The 24,063-nt window shown below is 42.5% G+C and overlaps 2 protein-coding genes across 2 annotated transcripts in view; one reads left to right on the forward strand and one right to left on the reverse strand.

Annotated features, from left to right (window-relative positions):
* Positions 1 to 12,598, forward strand: part of LOC122563378 (taste receptor type 1 member 1-like) — a 20,515-nt gene extending 7,917 nt beyond the window's left edge. The window contains exons 3-6 of the mRNA XM_043717119.1: positions 4,545 to 5,339; positions 6,915 to 7,127; positions 8,336 to 8,456; positions 11,396 to 12,598. Of these exons, the coding sequence (XP_043573054.1) occupies positions 4,545 to 5,339; positions 6,915 to 7,127; positions 8,336 to 8,456; positions 11,396 to 12,318 (2,052 nt within the window). The 3' untranslated portion in view covers positions 12,319 to 12,598. The remainder of the gene's footprint in view (positions 1 to 4,544; positions 5,340 to 6,914; positions 7,128 to 8,335; positions 8,457 to 11,395) is intronic.
* A 1,996-nt stretch (positions 12,599 to 14,594) lies between these two features.
* Positions 14,595 to 21,695, reverse strand: LOC122563421 (protein ripply1-like). The gene is made up of 4 exons (XM_043717164.1): positions 21,289 to 21,695; positions 17,960 to 18,035; positions 16,579 to 16,655; positions 14,595 to 14,738 (listed from the first exon to the last, which is right to left on the reverse strand). Exons 1-4 carry the CDS (start codon positions 21,372 to 21,374, stop codon positions 14,600 to 14,602), a joined length of 378 nt encoding a protein of 125 aa, XP_043573099.1. The 5' UTR covers positions 21,375 to 21,695; the 3' UTR covers positions 14,595 to 14,599.
* Between the last annotated feature and the right edge of the window lie 2,368 nt (positions 21,696 to 24,063).

Raw genomic sequence — 24,063 nt, forward strand, 5'->3', positions numbered from 1 at the left:
CGCCCAACCTGCTCCCAACCCCATGCAACGCCACCCCCTGCCCCCAATCCCATCCAACACCACCCCCCCCAACCCCATAGGCACTTGTCCCATCTCCGGGGAAACTGGACTGGACACCAACAACAGGACTGCTGCAGTAGCCTTTGTGGGGTAAGTCTCCAAATAGCACACACACACAACATTTTACTGCAACGTTTTGACTGGTTCCACCTCTGCCCTGTAAAGGACAATGTTGGAGAGATTATCTGGGAAGGGAGGTGGGGTAGAACTCCAGGGAAAGTGTGGGGGGAGAGAGAGGCCAGGAGGTCAGTCATTTGGAGACGGTGCCTATTTAATTATTGTAAACAAAAGATGCGATCATTGTTGGAAACACGTCTTTGATGTAATGTTTCCATCGGGACCTCAAGATCTCCTTTGGATAACCAATTTTCAGATAATTGGTATTCGGATAAGTGAGTTTCCTCTGAATTTACTTTCTCCCACTCTAATGGGACCATCCTTGAATCAATGTTTTGGAAAATTAAAACAATGCACCAACTATTACACTAGCCACTTCTTTAAAGACTCTGAGATGATGTCCATCTGGACCTGGGTACTTGTCGGCCCATAGCTCCAACAATTTACTCAACTCCACTTCTCTAGTAGTTGAGATTTTCTTGAGCTCCTGGCTCCCTTCAATTTCCAGGTTTGTTGCTGCTTCTGGGATGTTAATTGATCATCTGTAGTGAAGACAAATGCAAAATACCTGCTCAATTCATTTGTCATTTACTTTCTTTCCATTATTAATTCTCCAGTCTCATTTCCTATAGGATCAGAGCTCACTTTTTAAAAAGTCTTATATTTCTATAATATTTAAGAAGCTCTTACTGTCTGATTTTATATTACTGACAAGCTTTATCTCATATTCTAATATTTCCCTTCTTATGAATTTTTTTTATCACTGCTTGCTGTTTTTTGTTCTCTGATCAATTTTCTGACCTGCCACTTGTCTTAGCACAAATACATGTCTTTTAAGTTTGATTTTATCTTTGTGTTTTCTTGTTAACCACAGATGATTAATCTAATCTGCTTCATTCTTTCATGATTTTGAACAAAACATCAAAACTCAATTCAATTATCTCTTCACTAAAGACAGCATTTCAAGTTCTCTAAACCATCCACATAAAAAGTACCCTCATCACTGAAACCACTCTCATAAACCTTTTGTGTACCCTCTATTACCTTCTCATCCTTCCTAAAATGCAACACTCAGAATTGGACAAAATGCTCCAGCTGAGGCTTAACCACTGAATTAGAAAACCTCATTGCAACTTCCTTCTGTTGTACTCGATGTGTTAACTTTTTAACTGCCTTTTCCACCTGCTGTGCCTTTCAACAATTTGTGCACATACGCCCCTCTTGATCTCTCTGTTCCTGCACCCTTTTTGGAATTGCATCCTTTAATTTATATTATCTCTCCTCATGCTGCATATCAAAACATATCACTTTGCACTTCACTGCATTCTCATTAGCCACTTGTCCGCTCACATCAACATCTCCTTGAAGTCCATCAGTCTCCTCCTCACAGATCACAATACGTGCAAGTTTTGAGTCATCTGTAAATTGTGGCAATACAATACACACAAGCCTTTGCCATTTACATTTGTCAACAAAATCAGTGAGTTCAACACAAAGCCGTCAGGGGTCTCATCGTACAGCTTCCTCCAGCCTGAAAAAATATTTGTTCAGCGTTATCCTCTGGTTCCCATCTTTCAGATAACTTTATATCCATGCTGTCACTGTTCCTTTTACTCAATTCATTTTGACATTGCTGACAAGTCCTTTACGTGGAACTTTATTAAAATGTCTTTTGGAAGTCAATGTACATGATATCAGCCACATCACCATCATTAACATCTCAGATAGCTCATCAAAAACTCACTCAAATTAATCGAACATGATGTGTATTTAACAAATCTGTACTGTTTCCCCCTTGAACTCCACTCATATTTTTTTTAATGTCCACACTGCCTTAACAGGATTTGCTTGTTAATAGGCCTGTGCCTATTGAAGAAGGGCCTGTGCCCGAAACGTCGAATCTCCTGTTCCCTGGATGCTGCCTGACCTGCTGTGCTGTTCCAGCAATAAAGTTTCAACTTTGATCTCCAGCATCTGCAGACCTCACTTTCTCCTTGCTTGTTAATACGCTTGGCCATATCGGTGTTTTCCAGGTGGTGGCAAACATATATATATATATATATATAGTCTCGACACACAAGTATATTTTTTCTTCTTGCTATATATTAAAACAAATATGATATATATTATATACATATGTACATGAAACCATGGATGATTTGTGGGAAAAGAAAGAAAACAAAGGGCACTATTGTGACTTAAAAAGGGAGAAAGAAACTAAAGCAGGGCCCTTGGGGTAGTGTCCCCACTCCTGGACTAGGAGACCTGGATTCAAGTTCCACCTGCTCCAAAAAAAAGAAATGATTCACAAAGGTCTTGTGGTGCACTGGTAGTGCCCCTATCCCCGGACCAGGAAGCTGGAGTCCAAATCGCACCTGCTCCAGAGGTGTGTGATGGCATTGCTGATTAGAAAAATAAGTTCAATTAAAATAAATTAAGAAACTAACCAAATATCTGTTCTGGCTGAATAAACCCACAATGTTTATTTGGCCCAAGGTTATCATTTCTAAAGGTTTTTGCACCACCAATATTCAAATGAGTAGCCTGTAGCAGGGGGAGGGACAGGAATCACAGGACCTAGTCCTGCTCCTGGCCTGGACTTCCAGCCCTGGGCCCTGACCTTCAGATTCTGGAGCTATCCTGACACCTTTTTTGTATAACAAGTATGCAAGATTTGCAGTACTCCAGTCCTCTGACACCACCTACTGTATCTAAAAAGAAATGGAAGATTATGGCCCTTCCTCCACAATTGCCACCTTAGTTCCCTCATTCAATCTGCTCCTTTGAACTTATAGATATTTTAATTAACCTCTTCAAAAAATGTCATGACATATCCCTGGAGCAGGTAGAACTTGGACCTAGATCTTCTGGTTCACGGGTAAGGACACTACCACTGTGCCACAAATTTCCACCACCACCTCTCTCCCGACCCCTTACTTTCTGACTTGGAGGCTGCAACTATAATCAGCCTTCACATATCTCACCGTGATCAATATTTAACTTGCCTGGCATCTCAACAACATTTTCATTCACTGTGACCTGCAGCAGCTGCTCAATAAGGTATTGTGCAGCGTCCTCAAAAAGCACTAAGAGGTATTTTAATTGTCAATCTGTTTTTTACTGAGCCTCCAGGTATCCTTTGCAATATTCTAACTCCTTTATCAACATGGAGATTTACATTACGTTGGTACTTCTGCTTGTGCCTCCTTGCAAAATCTTTAATGTCAGTGAAAATCACTAACCTTATGCCTTTAAGTCTGAGGCACATCACCCAAGCATCTCGTGTTTGATGATTATTTTGTAGTGTGGTTATTTATATGAGTCCGTTTCAGTGCCTTTAAACCTGGCTAACAGGTGACCAGAGCAGCCGTGAGAGGAACGAACAGTTAACCTGGTGGTTTGGTGGTGTTGGTTGAGGAGAAATGTTGACCAGGACATTGGGAGATTTTCCTGCTTTTCCCAGAGTGGCATGAAATATTTGGACATGAACTTCTGACCTATTGAATGCCAGGCACTCCTGGAGCATCATTTACAGCAATGCAGCACCTCCTTCCGTACTGCACTAGTGTTCTTGGTTAGGTAATATCGCATCCTAAATTATGCAAGTTTTTGATTTGTGTACACTTATAAGTCTATACTCATAAATCTACCATGGGCCTATGGAGCCAACTTACTGCTGACTTATGATAAGATCTACAATAAGCTAATGATCACAGAATTAAGCAGAAGGAGGCCATTTGGCCAATCTGCTTGCACTAGCTCTTCAAGTGAGCTTCAATGCCTATTGCCAGTTTCCTGCTTTCTTCCTATACCCTTGTACACCAAATCTATCCAAACAATCATCCAAAGTTCTCAACTGAACCTGCCCCCACCACACTTTCAAGCAATGCATTCCATATCCTAACTACTTGCTGTATGAAAATGTTTGTTCCCATATCACCCTTGCTCCTTTTGTACATCACTTAAAATCTTTGCCCTCTTCTTCTTGTTTCTTTTGCAAGCAGGAACAGCTTCTTCCTATCTATTCTTTCCAGCTGGATTATGATTTTGAAAATGTCCATCAAATCTCCTCTCAGCCTTCTTCTCTTCAAGGTGAACAACGCTAACTTCTTCAATTTATCCTCAAAGCTGAGGTTTCTCATTCCTGGAACCATTCTTGTAAATTGCTCCCACACTCTCTCCAATATATTCACATTGTTGCTGTATTGTGGAACCCTCAGGAATACACAATACTCCAGCTGAGATCTAAGAAATGTGTTACTGTCATTGACCATCGAAAATATTGGTTATAGAGACTGAGTACATCATTGACTCTAGCCTTATTCCCAGACTTCAAAAGTTTAAGTTGCTCTGATTTTCCATTGCAGGTCAGCTTTGGTGCCTCAAGTGATGAGCTGAGTGACAAAGTGCAATATCCATCATTTTTCCGGACTATTCCAAGTGATTTGAAACAAGCAGAAGCAATGGTTCTATTGATCCAGAGGTTTGGCTGGAACTGGATCTCAGTTATTGCAAGTGACAATCAATATGGACAGAATGGAAAACGGAGGGTGGTAGAGTTAGCTTCTGAGAGACAGATCTGTGTGGCTTTCCAGGGCTTAATCCACGATCCAGGATTAAAGCAAGAAATCATCAACATGATCACGTACATGAGTCTCAGTGAAGCCAACGTGATCATCCTGTTTGCTAGTCAACTTTATGCCAGAGCATTCTTTCAAGCAGCAGTTGAGGTAAATGTCACAGGGAAAATCTGGATTTTAAGCGAGTCATCTTTTGGAAATATAACAGCATCAGATATACTGAAAGCTAAAACAACTGGCACATTCCTGAGCATTGGTGTCAAGCCGGGTCAAATGCCAGGTTTTGGAGAATTTCTAATTAAATCAATGGCTACCCAAAGTCCAGCAATCAATCAGAAACATTTAATCTCAGTGAAGGAAACAGAAAACAGTAAAGTGAACAGGCAAGAGAACTGTGCCCAGCTATGCAGTGAGTGTCAATATTTCACTTCTGCCACTGTTCAGGCCTTGCTAGGATCTTCAGTATGGAGCATCTCGTTTAATGTCTATGCTGCCATGTATGCTGTGGCTCATGCTCTGCATCAAGTCCTGAATTGCCACTCAGGATCCTGTGACAAGCCTAGAGCATTCTTACAATCTCAGGTTAGTATTTTATGTTAACTAAGTTAAATTACTGTTGAAAAAAAATCCCAGCTCTCTCTGTCTTTCTCCGTTCACTCATAGAAAGCTCACATCCTGGCTCGGATTTTCATTCTGAGGAATTGTCAACCTCTGTGGCTTCTTTTAAAAAAATCATTATCTTTATCTGGGCATCACTTGCAAGACTGGCATTTTATTGTCCATCTCTGATTGTCCTTGAGAAGTTCACGATGCGCCAAATCTTGAATCACTACAATGCTTATGGTGAAGGTATTCCCATAGTACTATTAGGAAGGAAAATGAATCAAGAGCGAACCTTTCTCCACTATTTGATAATGTGATTAAGAATCGATCATAAGTTTTTGGGACTAGATTACATATAAACTGAGATCAGATAAGAAAGGAAGATTTCCTTCTTAAAAGTGTATTCGTTGAGCTGTTTATTATTTTGATCAGTCTGATAGTAGCACAGTCACTTTCACTGATACCAAAGCTTTACTTTCTGATTTTAAAGTTGAATTGCAATTCATATATTGAAGGTTGGATTTAAACTATCAAATAAAAGCAAAATATTGCAGATGCAGGAAATCTAAAATAAAAATGCTGAAGAAACTTAACAGGTCTGGCAGCACTTACAGACAGCGAAAAAGAATTAATATTTCATGTCCAATTTGACTCTTCTTCAGAATACCTGAGATATGGGATTTGAACTCATGTGCTCTAGATTATTAGTTCAGGGGCATAGCCACTACACTCTCAAGTGTCAGACTGTGAGTCTGAAAAGTGTGTGTCAACAGGATGTCTTCTAATGGAGCCAGTTATGAAATCATACTCACTCCAACTGGAATCACTGGTCAGTAATCGCTTGCTCAACTCTGTTTGGATTGGTGAACACAAATCAGTTACTAACATTAAAATTTTGTCATGCAAGTCACTATTTTCAAAATTAAATCACCAATTGTGAAAGAGATTTGGGCTCTAGACACACAAACGTGTGTATGACTGAAGACACAGATATACATCAGCACATTTCTGTCTAGGCATGACACATACAGACATATATATGTGTTTGAGCACACAGTGAGACACATGGATGTTTGCACATGGACATAAAGACATTTTCACATACATAGACAGATATATGTGTACAAACATGCACAGGCCGGCAACCAATCGCATATGCTGTGATAATATTCTTATTATCTCTTTCTTGCCCCTCTTTTTCTTTGCTTCTCCAAAGAGTTTAAAATGACTGGGGAGGAATGCATGGTAAGGGTGAAAGTGGAATGAAAAAGTATTTAGCTCTGATGATATAATAAGTGTGGGATAGGGCTTGATGGAATAACTGCTTGTTTCCTGCCTATTAATTTTGTACTTTTGCATGTAAGTACTCATGTAGACACATAACGTGTACACAGACACATCAGTACAGGTGGATATACATAAGCTGCCATCCATTCACACACACACACACATGGATTCAGCAGAGTCCTGGAGATAATCCTCTACTCATTAGTTGGTGCCTGGCTGGTGGAGAGGATGAGGTTTGTCTCACTAACAATTCCACTTTTCTTTCAGTTGCTGGAGGGATTGAAAAAAGTAAATTTCACTCTGCACAATAACCTGATATATTTTGATGAAAACGGAAACCCTCCAATGGGCTATGAAATCATTGCGTGGGACACACAAAATGAAAGCAGCCCCATGAAAGTGATTGGATCCTACAGACCCAACCCAGGTCGACTGATCATCAATGAATCTCTAATCAAATGGAATTCTCCAACAGGTTTGGTAAAGTATCCCTTTAGTTATGGAGTTCTTAAAATTTAGAGAGCATAATCTTTCATCTCTAACCCCAAAACATAAGCATGGATTCTGCAGTTCACAAATATTAACTTCAGTTTACATTTTTTTTCTTATTGCCAATTATCAGTCCAGTCTCTATTTGCTTCTCTTCCCGTACAGTAATGGGTAACGATGCTTCTCCTCCAACTCCGATATCGCAGTATCTATCTATCCAGGCTCATTAATGTAATAAAAACTTCGTAGCAACATTCAGAGCGGGTAATAAACATCAATCAGGAAATGGGAGAACTGCTCCTCAAGGCCAGATAATGTTGAACAAACTGTTGTGGGCAGAAAGCTGTCACAGTAAATGCTGAAGAGGATGGAGAGAACATCATAAACACAAGCCAGAAGAGAAACTGGGGGTTGCAGGGAATGAGAGGACTGAAGGGGACTGTTGAGGGGATTAGTGAGCATTATGGTTTGAAGATTAATCTTCAAGGCTTTTCTGCAATCATCCCTGAAGGAAATCCATGGTAACAAAAAAACTTTACGTGTAATTTGTTTTCTTTTTATTTGGCCATTTTTGCTTATTCATTACAAAAACATGTGGCTGGGTAAAATGTCTGACAATCAAGAATCTTTCAAATGGGTAATGAACAGAACAAACCAGTACAGGCCCTTTGACCCTTGATGTTGTGCTGACCTTTTATCCTACTCTAAGATCAAACTAACCTACATACCCTACATTTTGCTATCATTAGTAGTGATGTGTGTTTTTTTTTGTTTACTTTGTTCATTGGTTGTGGGCATCACTCCAAGGTCAGAATTAATTGCCCATCTCTAAATGTCCATGAAGAGGTGGTGGTAACCCACCTTCTTGAACCATTGTGCTCTATAGGATGTACGATTTTACTTCTTGTTGTGAGGATGAACATGTGGGATGGCCAGTACTGTGAGTCCTGGGCCAGTGCTTTTGACAGCAAGGAGATCATCTGATAAAGCCTCCAGGAAAACGACCAGCCAGAGTAGGCCAGACAGCAAATCGTCAGCTGGCAGAGTGCATACTGTATCCTTCCTCCTCAATTGGTGTTAAAAACAAATTGGCAGTGAATGAAGGAATAAGCATTGAACTGAATCCTAACTTCTTGTGAGGTGATGGTGAAATAAGACAGATTGCCAAGCTATGTATATCTGTTAATTTGTTTACACAGGTCCCGATGTCAAATTGCTCCAGGGAATGTGATCCAGGCCAGTGGAAAAAACGGGACACCTTTCACAGTTGCTGCTTTGTCTGCATAGATTGTCCTGCAGGAACCTTTGAAATCAATGATGGTGAGTCCAACTCCACAATTCTACTGAGACCTGCAGAAGCTTTAGAAAAGGGCATGCCTTCATGAAGTAACAGTGCAATGGTAAAATGTATTAGAGGTGCAGAGCTAAAAGGAAGAACCACAGCAGTCACTTGTGGTGACTCTACAAAGTTGGCTGAATCAGTTTGGCTCTGCTGAGATACTCTCACTTTAGTCAGAAAATCGTAACACAGAAAAGATGAATAGCTGTGCTGTCAGAGATACCTCTTCCTAGTGAGATGTTAAACCATCCAATTAATCCTAACATTTGGGTGACTGTTAAAGATCCAAAGGCATTTTTTAAAGAAAAACAGAATTCCCCATATTATGGCAACATACCAGGAAGATCCCAAGATTTATTCCCAAGCTTTGCTGAGTGGCTGATTTCAGATATTTGGCAGCACTGTTGATGGTGTAATGCTGTTTGGGGGAGTATGTGTCCTGACTCCTGGTTGCCGCCCACTAACCCTCAATGGGAATATAACCTTATGTGGGCTGGTAAGAGTTGACTTCCTTTACCCAGTCTCAACATTATGTTCATGTCAAAGAATCGCCAACCAAATTTGTTACTGGAGACTGCATCCCAACACAAGTCGTACTCTAGGGTTCTACCTGAACTTGCCTTTGTTGTAGGGCTACACTCCAACAGGGGTCGCTACGGTAAGGCTCCATCAAAAACGTATCCGTGTATTAGGGCTGCATCCACAAAGTCCTCATACTTTAGGGCTGTATCCCAACATGTGTCCAGGATGGACAATGTGGACAGGCTGTGGAAAAACAGAAAAACAGCAGAAATAATGAAAACACGCCATCAATCAATCCCATATTTGCAGTCTGTGTAATAGTTTTTGAAGAATCTTTAGATTTTGGAAAAGTCCCAGAAGATTAAAAAAACTACCAATCTAATACCCTTGCTCAAAATGTGAGAGTGACACAAAAAGGGGCAACTGGTTAGCTTAACGTCTGTCATTGGGAAAACATTTGAGTCTATTATGTTCTGCTGGTGCCCTTTTGTCTATCCTGTTTATTAGCTCCTCAAAGAATTTTGGTAAACTTGTCAGGGACAATTTCCCCTTCCTGAAGCCATGCTGGCCCTGCCTGATTATGTTATGTATTTTTAAATGCTTTGCTCTTACATCGTTTATAATAGACTCTAACATTTTCCCGGTAACAGATGTTAAGCTAACTGCCCTGTTTTTTTGTCCCTTTCCCTTTTTAAATAATTGTGTTACATTGGCTAAGACAGATTTTTAGTCGCTAAAGGACTTGAAGGTTATGGAGTAAAGGCAGAAAGGTAGAGTTGAGAATGATAAGATCAGTCATGATTGAATGGTGGAGCAGTCTTAGTTAGCTGAATGACCTACTTCTGCTTCTATGCCTCCTAAAGCGTGTGGTCTTATCAAAGGGTGGGGCACCTATGGAATTCTCTACCACAGAAGGCTGTGAAGGCAAAGTCACGAATATGTTTCAGAAAGAAATGGATAGACTTCCAGTAAGTACATGTGTCAAGGAGTATGGGAGAATGTGGGAGTATGGCGTTGCGATAGAGGATCAGCCATGATCTTGTTGAATGGTAGTGCAGGCTTGATGGGCCGAATGGCCTACTTCTCCTTTCTATGCTGCTGTTTGTTTTATGAGACACCTGCCTGCTCTGCATAACTCCCCCTCCTGGTTGATACTTGTGTTTGTGCTATCATTGAAACCCAAGGCTTCCCCAAGTGGGGTTCAGGTCACAAGGTAAAATGCTGGGGTCATGAGTCTGAGGTAGCAATTGCTGCCATGGAGTTTTGATACAGTTGTGCCCCTGCTCTAATAGACCTCCATTTTCACAGCTGCCTCCTCACGATCATTGAGGGATGGCTACAACTTACATGCCTTAAAATGGAGTCTCAGTCAGAAAAGATTTGGCAAGCACAGTTGTATGTCATCTGGTATGATTTATGTCAAAGATGTTGGTGTGTATGCCATGGATAGCCTAGGAAATTTGAGTGCCCTTGCAACAGCTGAAGAAATGGGATCAACCAATTACAACTTCTCCCATGTGAATGAAATCAAAGGTGCTTGGGAATTCAGACATTTACCCAGACTAATACTCCTTGGTGTTGCATAAGGAAGTTAAGATCCAAAAGAGTTAACTGATATGATATTAAGCTCCACCCATTAGCAAATAAAGGAGTGTTTCTGGCAGTAACTAACCAGTGTTCACATTGTTCAGTTGTATAGTAGAATATTTCAGTAGTAGTAGGGTACATATTCTTAGGTATAGCCTGGGGTCTTAGAAAGGACTGTTATTTTCTCAGATGTAATGTCCTCACTACTAAATACTATATAATAAACCTGTTCTGTTTATCAAGATAGAGCCTGCCTCCTGCTGAAGATTGTGTTTGGGCACTCTTCCTCACTTTTTTTAAAATTCATCCACAGGGCATGGGTATTGTTGGCCAGACCAGCATTTATTACCTTATTCTAGGTGCCCTTGAAAAGGTGGTGGTGGGCTGTCCTCTTGAACTGCTTGGCATTAGTAATTCAGCCAAATGCCAATAAGAAGGTTTGGTGGCAGTGAATCCATTCAAGGCATTCCCAGATGATTCCAGCGACATGAGCACAACATACCCCATGCTGACAGAGGTGGTATCTGAAAACAGCACCTGGGGCAGTCAGTGAACAGCTTACAGTTCAGAAACTACTCAGGCACATGTGATGTTCTGCAAAGTGTGTTTGAAATGAAATTATATCATTTGAAATAATGACTAATAGCTATATGAAGAAATTAAAGAGACAGATCTGGAAAGTAACTAGCTGCTGGTGCAATGATGGCATTAATTCTTCTTTCATAAAGCAAGCTTTTATTAAATGTGGTTTATTTCACAGGGAGGGGGCAGCCACTAGTGGACACTCTAACCAGTTGTTGTTGTTTTACAGAATGTGTTAACTGTTCCTTGCAGCAGTGGTCACCAGAGAAGAGTTTGACTTGCTACGATCGGGCTGTGGTTTATCTGCAGTGGGGTAGCAATATTTCCATTGCATTGTCAGTGATGGCCAGTGCTGGATTTTTAACAATGGTCGGCATTACTCTTGTCTTTGTCATTCACCTCAACACTCCGGTTGTCAAGGCAGCAGGAGGGAGGCTATGTTTCCTAATGCTTTTCACCTTGGCTTCTGGTTGCTGCAGTGTGTTCCTCTTCATTGGAAAGCCAAACAATTTCATTTGCAGAGTGAGGTGGCCCCTCTTTACTGTGAGCTTCACAGTCTGTCTGGCATGTATTTTTGTCAGATCCTTCCAAATAGTCTGTATATTTAAAATGGCCACCAAGTTGCCTAAAGCCTATGATTACTGGGTTAAATATAATGGACTGTATGTGTTTGTGTTTGCAAGTACATCCATTTCAGCTATCAACTGTTCTGTATGGATGGTCCAAGAACCAATAGTGACAGTGTCTAATTATAACCTTTCTCAAAAGGAAATATTTCTACTCTGCACTACTGACAACGATCTCTCAATTTTCCTGTCGGGCTTTCTGTACAATGGGCTGCTGGGTTGCCTCTGTTTTGTCTTTGCTTTCTTGGGAAAAGATTTGCCAAAGAATTACAATGAAGCAAAGTGTATTTCCTTCAGCATGGTACTGTACATTGCCTCCTGGTCTTGCTGCATTCTCGTCATTGCCTCTGGCTTCAGGCAGTATCTCCCCTTGGCCCAGGCTCTGGCTGCTCTGCTCAGCTTGTTTGGAATCCTGGTTGCTTATTTCCTCCCTAAGTGTTACATTATTCTGTTCAAACCTCAGTGCAACACAACTGTATTCTTCCAAAGTTGTATCCAGGATTACACCAAAAACAGAGCGGCTTAACAAGACAATGCTGTGGCTTTAAGAGGTGTGTTCTGTTCTTTTTGAAAGAGATTGGAAAACGGGTGTGTCTTGGGTGGTTTTTTTTAAGTTGGAACAATTGAAGCAGCCTGAGTGGGTGTGGTCAAGCTCTCACAGATCAAGAAGTTTTAGTAAGCTTTCAGCAGTTGTTGTTGTATGCTTGAAGAAGTGGAAGCTATTTTTCTCCCGCTTGATAAAGGGCCAAAAGCTGAGGGTTCCCTTCCTAGGCTGCTGGATTGCATGTGAATTTGCCTTTTTGCCACAGGGTGTATTTATGGGATGTCACTATTATGGAAATGGATATTGTATCTATCATTCTGTTAAGTTTTCCAATAAAGATGGTAATCTAAACTCTTCTTTCTTTGATTGTATTTTAACCATAGTGTTTGAATAAATTGTGTTTTGCTTAACCTGGAGTAGTTTGACAAGTCGAATTGTGTCTGGAACATAGCACTTCATATTTGCCTTTATAACAAGAAAAAGATAGGGTCAAGGCTACCTTCTTAAAATAATTTGAGGGTGTCTGGCCTGTCCATAACACTAATAATTAAATAGTATCATGGTTATAGATGGTGAGTGGTGATCTGATTGAGGTTGGGGTGTGGGATAGTGGCTTTTAATTTGAATTAATATTCAGACGATTATTTTCTTAACTCTCCAGTACTTTTCCCACTGCTCCTAAAGATACAATTCTAAATACCTTGGCTCTGACTAGATTCCAGTTTCTTCAGTCTCTCTTCCTGGCCATTATTTTCTCTCTCTCAGCTCTCACTTTCTCTTTTTCTCATTATTCCTTTAAATTCTTTCATTCCCTCAGTCACTGTCTTTCCCTGTAATGTTCTCCTTCTCTATTTCCAGTGAGCACAAAGCATGTGAATAATTTCCCCTTTTCTCCACTAAGCACTTTCAGTTACTACTGGGGATGTTACAGGAAGCGATTACAGTGTCTCCCTAGGCCCTTCAGTCTCTGTCTACCTCAATTACTTCGCCGATCTGAAACTGTCAGTGCCAACTGAATAAGCTATTTGGGAACAGAACTGATGGCATCATTAGAAAATGATTCAGTAGCAGACTGGGAGACTCTGGAATCAGTTTAGCAGAACATATATATTGATGGGCTTAAAAAGATCAAGAGCCATCTTTGGGGCTTTAGTCAAACACTAGCTTTTGAATGTTAAAACATACTTTATAGTCCTTCATGTCATTTTGTTTTTTAGAAATTTAACAAACGTTTTACTTGTGTTGTATAGTCCGATCATTAATTGTCAGATTGAGTTTCTCATTTAATTAACATTCAGGCTTTGGTTGAACTTCTGCACTTCCACCTTTTGGTTTGTAGTTTAATCTGAATGCTTTAGTCTTAAATCAAAGTGTCTTCAGTCAGTGCTGGCTGAGAAGCAGCCCTGCACAAACAGGATACCCTGCAGCTTTTGAACGGGTACATGTTACAGAAAGCCTTAAGGCTGCAACTATAGCAACTCGTTATGGTTCTGGAGGCACCTTCTACAAGACTTAATACTAAACCTAACGGTGGAGAAGTGGCAAAATGTGTTTCACTCAACCGCGTTTGGATGTGATATACTATCCTGCCACAAGGTGGTGCTGGACAGCCACATTTCAATTTTAGGTTTTATGGAGCTGATTTCGGTTTTCTTTTGTAACTGATTCTCTGACCGGTTGGGATGTAATTCTCTGGTGACTCTCCTGTACCTCTCCCAACCCAATGGATTATCTTCACCCGTCAGTCCTAGGTACTTGCTTTATGGCTGTAAACAGCATCATAGCTGATTGCTGTTTGCACTTCCAATGCACGCAGCTTGCCATTTAATTCCGTGATTGTATAAAATGGGTTCTAGTGAATCGGTAACCAGTTTCAGATCACTCTTCATTTGCAGTTCTACTGACCCCTACTTCATTCATTCTGCAACAGGAATCATGGGCAACATCTAAAGGTTGGGAACTGTGGCTAATTTTCTATTGTTCCAGTTCAGGCTAAGTATTACCCTTACTTCCAGTTTACATTTAAACAGTTTAACAAATCCTAAAGACACATATGTGATAAAAACTTTAATTTTCAAAATTAGTTCAATCTTAATAAATAAAAAAACTAATACATTTAAAGTTTAATTATAAATTAATATGTAAATATACAGAATAGAGATCAATAACTCTCAGCTGATAAGACCCTATATGTATTGCATCAACTACATATCCACAATTGCAGTAAACATTAGTGTGCTTGCACAATGGATCCTGTCTCAGATTAACTCTCATCTTCATTCTCTGATTCGCTATCACTCTCCTGATAAAATGAGATTGTTGCCTGCACCGGGAAATTCGCCAAGAGATGAGCTGCATCTTCGTATAAATAATCAAACTGTTTAGATTTTGGCCACAGAAGTCTGTGAAAAAGAAGGGAGAATAGTGTTTCAGTGTTCCACACTCTCTGATCTGGCCACATTTTCATTTCTGATGATAGGAGCTGGTAAACCAGGAGAGGTTCCTCATTAGTTGTTCTCTGTTCCATACCCTCAGACACTTTCAAGTTAAAACTCTCATCCTCATACACACTCTCTCTTTACTGCTTCCCAGCTGCACTGAAATCCTGAGCTTCTCTGATACTGGTCCCTTGCACATTTCTCCATCTCTTCCCCCTCCCCACCTGCTATCTCCTTCTTTGTCCCACCCCAACCTTCACTCTCATGTTGCTCCTTTGTCCTTCCCTCCATCTCAGCTTTCCCTTCTCCCTGCGTCCTTCCTTCCCTCTCCCTTTTTCCCTCATTATTTCTCCCTCTGTTATATTGTTACACTATTCATAAAGAAATAGGAACAAATTGCTATGAAAATGGGCATGGAGGGTGGCACATTTACTGTTGAACTGCGATCACGTGCTGATTAACAACTGATTAGCCTCTCAGCTGCTTGGAGAGTTGAAAGAAATATACTCAATGATGCTTTGGCATTTTGAGCCCAGAGTGTGACAGAACATATAACATTCTCTATCTGTCCCTCCTGCCTTCCCAGAATCCTTCCTTACTTCCCACCTTCCTATCTTCACTTCTTCTTGTCTAACCTTCTCTCTTTCTCACTCTCTTCCCCATCTTCCTCCATCCCTTCAACCACCTTTAGTGGCTATGATCACGTGCTCAGGAATTTCCTCACCAGATCCTTCTGTCTGTTCCTCTTACATTGTAATTCTCCTTAAAACCAGCTCTCAGATCAAACATTTGATCACCTGACCAAAGATCAGGTTTGCTGCTGTCTCTTTTGTCTCTCATTAAAGTCATTGTTCATGTTAAAAGTGCTTCTGAAATGCAGGTTACTTTTGAAAAGTGAAGGGCTGCAGATGCAGATGACTGTCACCCTTGTATGCATTTGTTTTGTCCTGAAGAAGATGAAGTGGCAGGGAAATGTTCATTTTCCACTTCAGGCTCTTATTGTCAAACTGCGCACTTTGAGTACAACAAACTTTAAAAATATTTGCATTTAAATAGCACTTTTCACAACTTTGAGATGTCTCAAAGTGTTTATTTACATTTTTAGAGTGTGTAGCCATTGTTGCATTGGCAGAAACATGGCAACCTGTTTATGCATTGCAAGATTTCACAAACAACAATGTAATTATAAATACAGAAAAAAGCTTCCCTCTCCCCACACTCCCAAACTCAGAAATAACAGTCCTACTGCAGAAATTGCCCATTACAAACTGACTTGAGGATTGTTGGAATGATATTTCCAAAATATGCGTCTTGACAAAATCTTGATCCTTCACCACATGTTTCAATTGACATTGCAAGTCAGTTCACTTGGGATGGGGCAGTTTAAACATGCCCCCATCCCTCTCCCACCAAAGCCATAGGATCGGTGGGTTTGCCCCTGACCAATACTGAAACCTTGCTGTAGTCAATCATTGAGGTCACAGCTAGATCTAACATTGCAGTTCTACTAGGATGGGCCTCACCAAGTTGATACTCAAAGCCTCAGTGTCTTAGGTCAGGCAGGAAGGGCGACTGATTGGATGAGGTACAGAGGATCAGCGTGTGTAGGCCTCATGTCCCAGTGAGAGTGTTATTCTGGTGCGGAAAGAGAGAATGTAAGGGTTTGGAATAACAAGGTCCCCTGGTCACCGAAGCCCATCATGTTTAAACTGGACACCAAATACATGCTCATCAGATATTTATTGCTCACAGTTCCCTCCTCCTGAAAATCAGCAACACAATTAAATTCCCATGGTGTACTTACTTGACCGGATGTCGAAATGCTGGGACTTTATCTCCGCTAAGTGTATGCTGAGTTCGCTCGCTCTCGGAGACATTCAGCTGCAACAGAAAGGTGAGGATTTTGGGGCTGGAATAAATACCACATTCTTTACACTAAAAACAATAAGTGCTGGAAACACTCAGCAAATCTGGCAGCATCTGTGAGGACAGAAACAGTGACTCTTTAAGGCGAATATGGTTCTTTTTCAGAACCACATTCTTCGTCTTCACTTCATAGTCTTAGAGACACCTAAGGTTCTAATACAGTGAAGATATCAATCTGGGGCAAGATACAAGTTATTGCACACTCACACAGGGCATCACATACCCATACTGAGCAGCACACAGCCATTCTCCCTGAGTTTATGAGCTGTGTTATAAGGAGATGCCCACATGAGAGTTCCTGTTGGGCGGCACGGTGGCACAGTGGTTAGCACTGCTGCCTCACAGCGCCAGAGACCCGGGTTCAATTCCCGACTCAGGCGACTGACTGTGTGGAGTTTGCACATTCTCCCCGTGTCTGCGTGGGTTTCCTCCAGGTGCTCCGGTTTCCTCCCACAGTCCAAAGATGTGCAGGTCAGGTGAATTGGCCATGCTAAATTGCCCGTAGTGTTAGGTAAAAGGGGTAAATGTAGGGGAATGGGTGGGTTGCGCTTCGGCGGGTCGGTGTGGACTTGTTGGGCCGAAGGGCCTGTTTCCACACTGTAAGTAATCTAATCTAAAAACTCATGTGTGTTTGGGATTTGAGTAGAGCTAGCAATGGGTATTGAAGGAGGAAAGAGTACCTTTCTCACAGCCACTACCTACTGCGTAGCAGCATAGCCAGGGCTTCTAGTTAGTGCTGGTCACTGTGAACTGCAGTGTGAACAACATGAGGACTCCCACTCTTCATCACCAGGCCCATCAGCTGACAGCAGAGTCTGACTCAGCCGTGAGACCCTTTCTGGCCAAGAATCCACCAATGTTCACTATTCATTATGAAGAATTATCACTGGAGGGTGAGGCATTTGAGGGTTGGAAGTTGTAATTGAACAACAAACAGAAAGGAAAATGTGTTGCTGGAACAGCATAGCAGGTCAGGCAGCATCCAGGGAACAGGAGAATCGACGTTTCGGGCATAAGCCCTTCTTCAGGAAACCCATTCCTGAAGAAGGGCTTATGCCTGAAACGTCGATTCTCCTGTTCCCTGGATGCTGCCTGACTCCAGCAACACATTTTCAGCTCTGATCTCCAGCATCTGCAGACCTCACTTTCTCAACAAACAAAAAGACAAAACATTGGAAGAGGCCAGTGTTAAACCCAGAGTTGTGACAGCAACACACTGGTTAATGGAGAGAGAGAGAGAATTGTTGAACCAAACTTACTGTTATCATCTGTCTTTGTTGTTCCCTTGCAATATCTTTGGGTGTGACTAACCATGGTCTCCAAACACTGCCGGCACTGTTAATAGAAACACAACCAACTGGGTTAAGGAAGCAGGGACAGCAAGTTTGGAGAAATCAGGACAATCAGAAGCTTGTAAACTCTACTTCAGTGTTGTCTTCCTTATTACCTCTTTATGCTCTCACGGGATGTGGGGCTTCATTGGCAATACTGGCATTTGTTTCCTGTCCCAATTTGTTCTTGAACTAAAGGGCTTGCTCAGGTATTTCAAAGGGCAGTTAAGAGTCAACCACATTTTGGTAGGTCCAGAGTCATATATAAGAGGGAGGATGGCAGACTGCCTAATGGACATTAGTGAAATGGGTGGGTTTTAAACAACAATCAATTAAATCTGTCCTTATCAATATCATGAGACAAACTTTATAATTGCAAATTTATTAACTGAAATGAAATTCCACCATCTGCCGTGTTGGGAATTGAACCTAGCACCACCATCTTCCCCTTCAACTATCTGTTAGAGAAAGCTTGCGTGGCTGGGCTCCTAAATTATCAACACGTTCTGAGTCTGAGCTACCCCTAACCTTTGTCTGTCGCTCAGTGGGTTGCACTCTAGCCTTTGACTTGAACTCATAGGTTCAAGTCTATAACCCAGTCTGGCTCACCAAGTGGGAAGATTAAGGGAAGTCTATGCAGAGGTGCTGTTGTTTAGGTGAGATGTTATCATTTTGCAAAGAAGCTGGAGAGTTCTTCCTGGTGTCCTGAATATTAACCAACAACACAGAGACTGAATATCTCTTCATTCTCACATTCCTGTGTCTGGAGCACGCCGTGCTTAATTTAATCTCCTACAAAGTTTGTGAGAAGATTTGTAGCTCGGGTGCTCGTTGTTGTGGTTCTGTTCGCCGAGTTGGGAATTTGTGTTGCAGACGTTTCGTCCCCTGTCTAGGTGAAATCCTCAGTGTTTGGAAGCCTCCTGTGAAGCGCTTCTGTGATGTTTCCTCCTGCATTTATAGTGGTTTGTCTCTGCCGCTTCCGGTTGTCAGTTCCAGCTGTCCGTTGCAGTAGTCGGTATATTGGGTCCAGATCGATGTGCTTATTGATTGAATCTGTGGATGAGTGCCATGCCTCTAGGAATTCCCTGGCTGTTCTCTGTTTGGCTTGTCCTATAATAGTAGTGTTGTCCCAGTTGAACTCATGTTGCTTGTCATCTGCGTGTGTGGCTACTCAGGGTAGCTGGTCGTGTCGTTTCATGGCTAGTTGGTGTTCATGGATGCGGATCGTTAGCTGTCTTCCTGTTTGTCCTATGTAGTGTTTTGTGCAGTCCTTGCATGGGAATTTGTACAAACAGGACAAACAGGAAGACAGCTAATGATCCGCATCCATGAACACCAACTAGCCACGAGATGACACGACCAGCTATCCTTAGTAGCCACACACGCAGATGACAAGCAACATGAATTCGACTGGGACAACACTACTATTATAGGACAAGCCAAACAGAGAACAGCCAGGGAATTCCTAGAGGCATGGCACTCATCTGCAGATTCAATCAATAAGCACATCGACCTGAACCCAATATACCGACCACTGCAACGGACAGCTGGAACTGACAACCGGAAGCGGCAGAGACAAACCACTATAAATGCCGGAGGAAACATCACAGAAGCGTTCCCAAGCACTGAGGATGTCACCTAGACAGGGGACGAAACGTCTGCAACACAAATTAATCTCCTACGTTACAGAAATGAAATGATTGCATGCCAACACTACTTCTTTGGATGTAAATTGCTTTAAGTCATCCTCAGGTTTGAGAAGGCTATAGACTACATTGACTATTCCCTTCATATCCATAAGTTGCACACATCAACAGGGCAGGCGCAATGCTTCCTCCCAGGAAGCTGTTGCTGTACACAGACACCAGCTGGAGATTGGCTCCTCATGTAAACAATGGTTTGTTGCTGATCCCCAATGAGCATAACTCTGTCTATTGGGGCTGTAACACGTCACTGGTATAGCAAACAGCATTTGTCCCATGACAGACTATTCTCTATCATATCACCAGAGTCAAACTGCTTTGTAACTTCAGTTCACTGATGGTTCAGTTGGTAAGAGCTGAGGTAACCAGAGTAGTTAATAGGGGTTTCATGGCTTAAATCTCTGTCTGGAGTTGGAATGTTTTCCATTTGGAAGTGCTAGCACTGGATTTAGTACTCAAGAGGGAAATCAGCCAGCTTTCCTGTTTGTTATTCTTAATTGATTCCCGCTGGATATGTCTCTGCATGTACCTTGGGTAATGACACTTACAGGAGAGATAAACATTAGTAGGCCACTGAGCCCATAGAGACTATTCTCTCACTCAGATAGTTTGTCACTATTCTGCACCTCAGCTCCATTTACCTGGTCTTGCTCCATATCCTTTGATACCATCCCCACAGAAACTCCAGTGGACCTCTCCCCCCAACTTTTTGAGAGTGAGGATTCCAGACAGTCCTTTTTGATTTCCCTCCTGAATAACAACTCTGGTTTTAAGATTGTTCTGGACTCCCATAGTGGTTCACATTTTGTAAAATCCTTTGATCGGGTCACCCTTCAACCGCATTAAGCTAAGGAAAATACGACGCAAGGCTATGAAACCTGACCTCTCAACGTAACCCAGGAAAGCCTGGCGTAATTCTGGTGAATTTGGATAAACTCTTTCAAGGGCAACTGAGCTGCTACCCCCACGACTCGGAATGGGTCCCTGCAGCATCACTTGCCCCCTTTTGTACATCATCCTCTTGAGATAAGGATCATCTTTATTACTTTTGATTACTTTCTGTACCAGTGCTCGAGTTTACAGTAATGTGTAACACGCCCAACCCTCTCTGCTCCTCCAATGGTCTCTAGCCATTAAAGAAAATACCTGATTTGTTGTTATTTTATGCTTCCATACACTGAACGCCGCCTGCCATTTTTTTTAAATTCTGCTCACTGTCTCTCTCAGGGCGCCCTGTCAACTTGGTGTCATCAGAAACTTGGACACGAAACTCTCTTGAGTGAGGACTCCGGGAAGACGTGGGGATCCCGAGTAATTATTACATCTCACTGAACAGACTGTGTCTATATGTGTATATATACAATGTATATATAGCACTGCTCCCAGACACCACCCACAGCTCAGAGAGAGGAACAGGAAGCTTGCAGTGGGTAACTTTGGGTTAGAGTGTTAAACTCAGCGCTGAGCCCCCATTTCATCTGCAGTTCGCTCGATGCTAGCACCCCGAAACTAAAACGCTCCCGGTTTCCCTGTCGGTGGCGCTGGGAATCCTACCTCAGCCCTCCTGGCTGCTGAGCACTGGGATCGTGCAGGCAGCAGCACAGCCGGCTCCGGGCTCCTGACACTGTATTCCCCTCCATCTGGGATTGATGCCTGGGATCAATGCTGGATGTGGTGCTGATTTCCCCAGCCGCTACCGCTGCTGCTGCTCCTTTCCTGGGATCAGGTGGGAATCGGAATGACCCTGTCTGCTTCCCTGTCCTTTTTATCCAGAGCCTGGCCTCCCCGCAGACTCACTGTGGAAAGGGATAGGCTGCCAGCTGGGTGTCTTGCCCCTGCGATAAAGTCAGTGGTTGTGTCAACATTGTGGGGAGGGGGCCAAATGCTGGCCTTGGGTCGCAGCTCCAGGCCCCCCCCCCCCCCCACCCCTGCAGGAAGCAGCAGGGACAGTGTCAGGCAAAACAGAGTGCAGTCAGCAGAGAGAGAGGGGGCTGGCTCCAGTCTGTCACCCTCCTGGCATACTTTCCCACCCCGTCCATCATTAACAGGCAGCAATGAGAAGCTGTTAATCTCCCAACACCTCACAACCAGCGGGGCTGCTGCCTGCCCCCTCCCAGGCTCAGGGAGACTAGGCTGGGCACTGAGCAGTCTGAGGGTTAGCAGGAGCTGGCCTCTGTCAGGCTTTTTTGGGGCTTGGGGAAGGGTGGGGGGTATGGGGAATCAAAGCTGGGCTCTATCCAAAGCTCCCAAAGTCACAAACATGAAATCTTCATGAAAAGTACTATGGATGCTGTAAATCAGAAACAAAAACAGAAATTGCTGGAAAAGCTCAGTGTGTTGAAGATGAAGTTTTCAATGAACAGTGGGATTGTCTGATACATTGCTGCTTTATTGTGTTCCAGACTCACAGAGATGTACAGCACAGAAACAGACCCTTTGGTCCAACTCGTCCATGCTGACCAGATATCCTAAGTAAATCTAGTCCCATTTGCCAGCATTTGGCCCATATCCCTCTAAACTCTTCCTATTCATATACCCATCCAAATGCCTTTTAAATGCTGCAATTGTACCAGCCTCCACCACTTTCTCTGGCAGCTCATTCCATACACGTACCACCCTCTGTGTGAAGAAGTTGTCTCTTAGATCCCTTTAAATCTTACCCCATTCATCTTAAACCTACATATTCTAATTTTGGACTACCCCATCCTGGGGAAATGACCTTGTCTATTCACTCTATCCATGCCCCTCATGATTTTATAAACCTGAATAATGTCACCCTTCAGCATCTGATGCTCCAGGGAAAGTATGTCTAGCCTATTCAGCCTCTCCCTATAGCTCAAACCCTCTATCCTGGGCAACAACTCTATGTTCTCTCATTCTCGTTCCTCATACAAGCAGAAACAGCTTTACTCTATCTACACTGTCCAGCCTGATCTCCTCTCTTCTGATCACGGAGAACAATCCCACTATTCTCATATTGAAGCTTCTCATTCCTGGAACCATTCCTGTAATTCACCCTCTCCATTCACATCTCTCCTATAATGCGGTGCCTACAACTGTACACAGCACTTCAGCTGAGGTCTAGCAAGTGTCTTTTACATATTTGGCATCACAAGACACTGAGGCTCCTGATGTGAAAAAAGGACAGCCTTGCATTTATGCATGAGTTACTGGGATGTCCAATACAGCCCATTGTTACTGAAGGACTTTTTGAAGTGGAGTCCCTGTTATAATGTAGGAAACCTGACAATTGATTTCTGCACAGAAAGAGGAAAGCAATAATGATCAAATCATCTTCTTTTGTCATAGATGGTAGTGAAACAATAAGATTCTGACAATTTACTTGAATTACTTTATTCGGGTTCTTGATAAAACTCAGACTTGACAGATTTATGCAACACAGTGTGGCATGGTGGCTCAGTGGTTAGCACTGCTGCCTCACAGCGCCAGGGTCCTGGGTTTGATTCCAACCTCGAGCAACTGTCTGTGTGGAGTTTGCACATTCTTGGCATGTCTGTGTGGGTTTCCTCTGGATGCTCCACTTTCCTGCCGCAATCCAAAGATATGCAGGTTAGGTGAATTGGTCACACTAACTTGTTCCATAGTGTTCAGGGATGTGTGGGTTAGGTGCATTAGTTAGGAGTAAATGTGGAGTAGTAGGGGAATGGATCTGGGTGGGTTACTCTCTGGAGAGTTGGTGTGGACTTGTTGGGCCGAATGGCCTGTTTCCACACTGGAGGGAATCTATGATTTAAAAACAAATTAAGGGAAGGTTTCAGTAACAGAATTATGCTTATAACCATCTGATAGGATATGAAGGACGTGTAGCTTTTATTGCCTGGAGCCACTATTCTGGTCTGTCCTGATTCTTTTGTATTCTGTAAAACTTAATGAATGAATGAATGAATGCCTTATTGTCACTTGTACTCTACAATGAACAACTTGGTAAATTAAAGTGAAATGCTTCAACTGTTATCACAATCTGGTGCCATTTGAATATTTTAAGAATAAAAGGAATGAAAATATAAAGCTGAAAGAGTCCATTATTGTTCTGCCATCCCCACCATGAGTACTGAGCCCTGGGCCGGCCAACACCGGTGCTGTCTCCTCTCTGTCCCCTACGCCCAGACCCAGCAACGTCGGAGTCACCACTCTTTAGGCGCTATCTTTTCATCACTGGGCTCACCTCACCAACAGGCTACCAGTGCAGGGTCCTGTGCTAGACCCACATGTGCCCTACAAACAGGAGGCCTAGGCTCTGCTGCTTTGCTGATAACCAGGAGACCCCCAGCTCTGGGCATACCACAACCAGGAGGTGCTGTCACCACC

Source organism: Chiloscyllium plagiosum, chromosome 27 (assembly GCF_004010195.1).
Source record: "Chiloscyllium plagiosum isolate BGI_BamShark_2017 chromosome 27, ASM401019v2, whole genome shotgun sequence".
Classification (NCBI taxonomy): domain Eukaryota; kingdom Metazoa; phylum Chordata; class Chondrichthyes; order Orectolobiformes; family Hemiscylliidae; genus Chiloscyllium; species Chiloscyllium plagiosum.

Excerpts from the sequence above, each read along its gene's own strand:
- LOC122563421 (XM_043717164.1), bottom strand. The coding sequence starts at position 21,374 with ATGGAGGGGAATACAGTGTCAGGAGCCCGGAGCCGGCTGTGCTGCTGC. Across the intron at positions 16,656-17,959 it reads AACAAAGACAGATGATAACA|CTGAATGTCTCCGAGAGCGA; the intron begins GTAAGTTTGGTT and ends TTTCTGTTGCAG. Across the intron at positions 14,739-16,578 it reads GCATTTCGACATCCGGTCAA|ACTTCTGTGGCCAAAATCTA; the intron begins GTAAGTACACCA and ends TCTTTTTCACAG.